Source organism: Trichomycterus rosablanca, chromosome 23, assembly GCF_030014385.1.
Source record: "Trichomycterus rosablanca isolate fTriRos1 chromosome 23, fTriRos1.hap1, whole genome shotgun sequence".
Classification (NCBI taxonomy): domain Eukaryota; kingdom Metazoa; phylum Chordata; class Actinopteri; order Siluriformes; family Trichomycteridae; genus Trichomycterus; species Trichomycterus rosablanca.
In genome coordinates this window covers 1,133,730-1,140,000 of record NC_086010.1, presented here as the reverse complement: position 1 = coordinate 1,140,000, position 6,271 = coordinate 1,133,730, and the positions used below count along the sequence as shown (strand labels likewise).

General features: G+C 44.1%; 1 protein-coding gene across 1 annotated transcript in view; it reads right to left on the bottom strand.

Moving 5' to 3' along the window:
• cpne4a (copine IVa) overlaps window positions 1–5,609 on the bottom strand; it is a 21,071-nt gene extending 15,462 nt beyond the window's left edge. The window contains exons 1-2 of the mRNA XM_062986024.1: window positions 5,429–5,609; window positions 1,568–1,751 (exon numbers count right to left, since the gene is read on the bottom strand). Of these exons, the coding sequence (XP_062842094.1) occupies window positions 1,568–1,738 (171 nt within the window). The 5' untranslated portion in view covers window positions 1,739–1,751; window positions 5,429–5,609. The remainder of the gene's footprint in view (window positions 1–1,567; window positions 1,752–5,428) is intronic.
• Between the last annotated feature and the right edge of the window lie 662 nt (window positions 5,610–6,271).

Below are 6,271 nucleotides of genomic sequence, written 5' to 3'. Positions count from 1 at the left end.
GCCACATCTGGGGAAACGTCGTGGGTACGAGAGTCAGCATGGCATTAAAAAAGCTGCTCTTCCTCTGGGACATATCCACTTCCCTCCTGCCTGAAATGAGCAAGTGTTGTCTACATTATTTTCAGCTAGAACAGCAGCCGCTCTTCTGAGAAGCTTCTCACAAGACTTTGGAGTGTATCTGTGGGAATTTGTGCCCATTCAGACAAAAGATGACAGCATCTGTACGGCTAAACGCTGTATGATGTCACTACTACAGAGAGTTTCGGCTGATTTTCTGCCTCTTCTGCATCTCCTGTTCTGACCCCCCTGGTTCTGCTCCTCTGCTCCTCATTAAAGTTTTAATTGGGAGAGTAAAATTGGTTCGAGGCGCTAATTCCCCTCTCCACGGACTCATCTGGATTGATCCGCGATACAAACAGCTGCTTCCTGGACGCGGTCAGCGTTTTAACTCAGGACAGACCATTTAGCTCATTTTCTCAGTGTGGGTTCATTTAATAACGACTGTCATTAAGCAGGGAAAAACACACAAGAGCTGCAGGTCGTTTAAAACGTGCCAGCGCACCAGTGCTGACATCTCAGGCTCGCGGGTTTGAATCTCAGTCCTGCTGTCAGCCGGGCGGGCGTTGGCACAGACACACGATTGGCTGTGGGTCTGTAAGGGGAGGGACGATGACTGAACAGGGATCCCGGGCGCTGGTGTGACTGCGGGCTCTGCTGACCGATTAAAGCACTGGTGCGGGGGGCGAATGATCACGGACAGCAGTGAGTGCCCCCTGGCAAATGAAAGGAAGTGATTGACGGCTGGGTGTGTGTCGGAGGAAGCATGTGATCGACCCCGGATCCCTCGATCAGGGGTGTGGGTGGCCACGAAGGGATTGGGTGCAAAAGGGGAAAAAAAATAAAAAATATATGAATAAATAAATAAATACAAAAATAAATACATAAATAAATATATAAATAAATAAATACATATATACAAAAATAAATCAATAAATAAATACATTAAAAAATAAATATATAAATAAATAAATACAAATATACAAAAATAAATCAATAAATAAATACATAAATAAATATATATATAAATAAATAAATATATGCAAAAATAAATAAATAAAAAATAAATACATAAATAAATGAATAATTAAATACATACATAAATACACAAATAAAGAAAGAAATACATAAGTAAATAAGTACATAAATAAGTAAATAAATACCTATATATATATATATATATATATATATATACATAAATAAATACATGCATAAATTAATCAAGTAAATACATGAACAAATAAATAAACAAATAAATACATAAATAAGTAAATAAATAAAAGCATAAGTATATGCATAAATAATTTAATTAAAAAAAGATGTCTAGAAATTAAAAAACATAGCTAGATAGATAGACAAATAAATAATTAATTAATAGATTATGAAATAATTAAATAAATCAATAAATCTACAGAAACCACCTAGAAAAAAAACAAATTTTTTATTTGTACCTTAAAATAATTCTGATCTCCGGGACTCTCGGGTCCAGCCTGATGGTTCCGACACTCACCTCGATCCACTGTCCGTGCGACTGCATCTTGAGCAGAACACAGGGGTCGGGTTTGGACAGGGCGTCCCGATCCGAAATCCCTTTACACGCCACCCGCAGCTCCACTTTGGTGAGGCAGGGACTGTTAAAGAGACCCAGAGACGTCGCCGCCGACTCGTAAATGTCGCTCATCTTCACCTCAGAGCTGCGAAACACAGAAGAGAGACGATCACGCCGGGGGGTCGTGAGTTATCACCATCACAACACTAACATATTCACTTTTACACTGGGAACAGTTTGGGAAAGGTCCATATTCAGTTCCTCCTGAACCAGACCCCCCTCAGACACAGCTCACTCATGTGTGTGTAGACGCCCGGCTGGTCGATAACACTGCTGGGATTCAAACCCAAATCTCATGCAGATGTGTTTCTAAATCAGTGATATAAAGGAAATGACTTTGCAGCAACAGTTTAGGAAAGGACCTTTCTTGTTCCAGAATGACTGCAGGCTCTATAAAGACATGAAGAAAAGCTCGAGCTTTGACCTCTGCCCCACTCAACAACTCTGGAATGAATCGGAAACGCTGTCATGTTTTGACTGAACGGGCACAAATTCACAAATTCACACACACACACACACACACACACACACACACACACGTACGTACTTCTTATGACAGGAGTCTTGTTTTACGGTTGTACGGTTTGTTTCTGAAGCTTGTGTTCAGGTGTCCAAATACTTTTGGCCGTATTGCCACTGTTGGGCCCATGAGCGAGGCCCTCAACCCTGTACTGCACCAAACAGCCTTGAATAAAAGAGATCTTTGCTATTCCTCCGCGCCAAACAATGAGCCAGGCCTGGTCTTGTCTTCTATCTTTAGTGCCTGACCTCACTGACTGTGGGAATTTGTGCCCATTCACTCAACACAGACACTCCAAAGTCTTAGAAAAGGCCAATAAGCTGACGGTCAGGTGTCCAAATACTTTTGACCATGTAGTGTGTATGTAGTGTGTGTTGATTTGATTTTCCAAAACTCAACAGGTGACACAAAGCTGCTGAAATGACGGCGCCCGCTTCTACATAGCTGAGCTGATTCAGTGTGTGTGTGTGTGTGTGTGTGTGTGTGTGTGTGTGTGTGTGTGTGTGTGTGTCACATTTACAGTTCGATTAAGCTCCAAAACTTGCCAGCTCCAAGCGATAAATCATCTCGTACCAGCTCATCGACAGCACACAGCATCATCTATTACACTCAGAAAGTGTGTGTGTGTGCGTGTGTGTGCGTGTGTGTGTGTGTGTGTGTGTGCGTGTGAACGCCTCTGATTAGCTGCTCCTGTTTGCAGGCTGACGAAACAGCAATGTGTAGAGTTTACAGCTGAGACGCTGGTCAAAAAATACCACGACCGGGTGATACGACACAATCCAGCGCCAAAAGTATGTGGACGCCGCTTCAGGTTTGTTTTCGGCCTGGCTTGACAGTTTGACGAAGAATCTATCCTGTTCCAGCACGATGAAGCAAAGTCCATCACCTTTGGGATGAATTAGAATACCATAACAAGTCAGGCCTTTGAACTGAACATCTCTGTCAGCAAGTACCCACAGACGCACTCCGAAACCTTGTGAAGACACCTCTCAGAGGAGTGGAGACTGTTATAACTCCATATTAATGCTAAAGGTTTTGGAATGGCAAATTATCTCATGGTGATTATCTCTGCCCCCTAGTGGGCACAAAATCAGCCGCTAGTCTGCTGGGTGGGAAAAGACGGGACAAAAAGTGGGCGGAGTCTTCGAGGCTGTGTAAGGACCCTGGTTAGTAGGCCGAGGCGCCTGTACCGAAGTGGAGGAACGTGGAGATCAGTGCCGATCCATCAAAGTAGGGGGGGTCGGTGGAGCGCTCACGTCGAAGGGAGGGCGTGTCAGGAGAATATACCCTCCTCAGTACGCCATCAGGGTCTCCAGCAGAGGAAGAGGAACTGGCTATGACTAAACTTGGAGAAACCGTGTAAATAAAAAAGGATTTTGAGGATCTTCTTCACCTTCTGTCATTCTACACTAACAAGCTGTCAGAACTTCTGACGTTGTGAGGAGACACCGACCGGGCGGCAGCAGCTCCGCCTCAGGGGCGCTCGGGGGATTTCGGAAAAGAGACGGAACAAAACGAGACTTCACGCTCCGTTAAAGAGAATCGATCCTCAATTTCAGGTTGTAAATCCCGGCTGAAAGTCGTTCTGGCCACGTTTCGGTCTCCGACTCCTGGACACCCCGCTGATCCCCTAATCGTTTACAGGGGCGCGGTGAGGGTGAGGGTGAGGGTGAGGGTGAGGGTGAGGGTGAGGGATTCCCACAGACGACACCAAAACGAGCCAAAAATCCTCTCGTTTATTCTCAATACAGCCGGTAAATCCACACGACCAGACGGAGCTCAACACGGGCTTACAAACAACGTCTCTCACACACACACACACACTGACGAGCCGAAACATTAGAACCACCCACCTAAACATGCTGTCAAACCACCTCTGACCCGTGCACACGTACCCAGGGTTCATCTGACCAGTCGGGATTGAATTGGGATGAATTGGAACATCGGCTGCAAACCAAAAATCCTTAGTTGTCTACACTGGCCACTGGTATATTTCCAACAGAATAATGGAGACTGTTATAGCTGCCGGGGTGGGGGCCTCTATATTAATACACACCATTGTGTGCCAAACCTGGTGAGAGAATTCTCCATCAGTTCAAAGCGAACATTATTAACGTGAGATTGTAAATAATGTAGATCTGTCTCTGTCTACTGTACATAATATTGTGAAACGTTTCAGGGCAACGTCGGCTGGGCTTGGCGCCATCTAGCAGGCATAATTGGCAGTGCCTGCAGCAGATACGGTTCCGCTAGGGCGGGATGACCGGGCTATGTGGGTGGGGTCTTTAAACGCTGTGTAAGGACCATGATTGGCAGATAGAGGCACCTGTGCAGAGTGCATGGGTGAAGAAGGGCTGCGTGTGGGTTGGAAGAGGCGTGGGCAGCAATATACCCTCCTCACCTGTAATCATGGATCCTCCAGCAGTGGAAGACAGATTGAGTACAATAAACTGGGAGAAAAATGCATCAATAAAACAGAAAAAAAGGAGGAGGGATATAAACAAACAAGCTGCTCTTGCATTTGAAGTGATGTGTTTAGGTGAGTATACAGTAAAGATCTCATGTACAGGTCAGAGTAAACACGGTACATTATTTTATTATTATTTTATTGATGTTTTTTGGGAGGTGGGAGGCAGATCTGAGTCAAAATAATAATATAATAATAATAATAAGTGGTTAATTAACCTAACCACACCCTGAACATACTAGAACATCTCATGTTTAGTAAGTATATTTATTAAATCAATAACCAAAGTGAATTTCTAATGGGAAATAAACTTTATTTTACATTTTTTATTTAACAAAACCAACAAAATGTACAAATTAAAGCTCATAAAATGAAACTCTACAGGTCCGCTGTTATTTATTAATGTACCAGGAAATTCTACTAGTAAAAAGTTCATAATAAAACATTTAAAAGCTTAAATATTGTGGCGCCGGCGAGCAGGAGCGAGCGTCGGGGCCTCGAGTGAGCTGCCCTTGGCAGTTCTCTCAGTGGTTTAGGACGTACACTCATTCATACACACATACATTCATACAACAGACAAACACATAAGCTACCTATCCAGCTCTCACCGCAGCCACCCAGTCTCCCACACTGGGATACACGCTGACGGTAAGCCTGGATACCACGGCTCCTCCCACTGACGCTACAATATTATTTATAATAAATTCTAGATCAGGATTTTAAACTCTACATTAAATAAAAATGAAGAAGACACGGATTGAATTCTCACACTCACCTGGAATAATCCGTCAGAACTGATCCCGGATCCGCGCTGCTGGTTTGACTGTAGAATTAAACTGCTGACCGGGTGACGGTTCCTCCACACACACACACCGGGTCCATGCTGATGGTCAGTACAGCTCAACACGGTGTCTGTGACCCGCTGCTACTCGCAACTGACGGGTGTCGGTGTCGCTCAGCTCCGATCGATCCTTCATTTACTCCAAAACACCGAGAGGATCTGAGAGCAGAGAGAGCGGCTCATCCGGAGCCAAGTAATGAGGAGCGGGCGGGCAAAGTGAGAAACGGCGACATCTGGCGGTCACACCGAGTCACTGCATATCACGATATATTACTGTACATCACTATACAGTACATCACTGACTCCATCACTGTAAATATCATTGTACATTAAATCACTGACTCTACATCACTGTACACCACTGTATATCACTGTACATTACTGCACATTATTGACTACATCACTGTATCTTCACTACATTAAATCACTGTACACTGTAAATCACTGTACATCACTGTACATCACTGCACATTACTGACTCTACATCACTGTACTGTATATCACTGTATATCACTACGTCACTGTACATAACTGTATATCACTGTACATCACTGCACACTACTGACTACATCACTGACTCTACATCACTGTATAGGTCACTGTACATCATGTGGACCACGGGACTGGAGGACGATACGTCTCACACCGTGCAGAAGGTGGCGGAGCTGCTGGTGACGTCCTGGTGTATGGATGTACAGGCATGTGTGTGTGTGTGTGTGTGTGTGTGTGTGTGTGTGTGTGTGTGTGTGTGTTTAAAATAACACACAAGAACTGAGG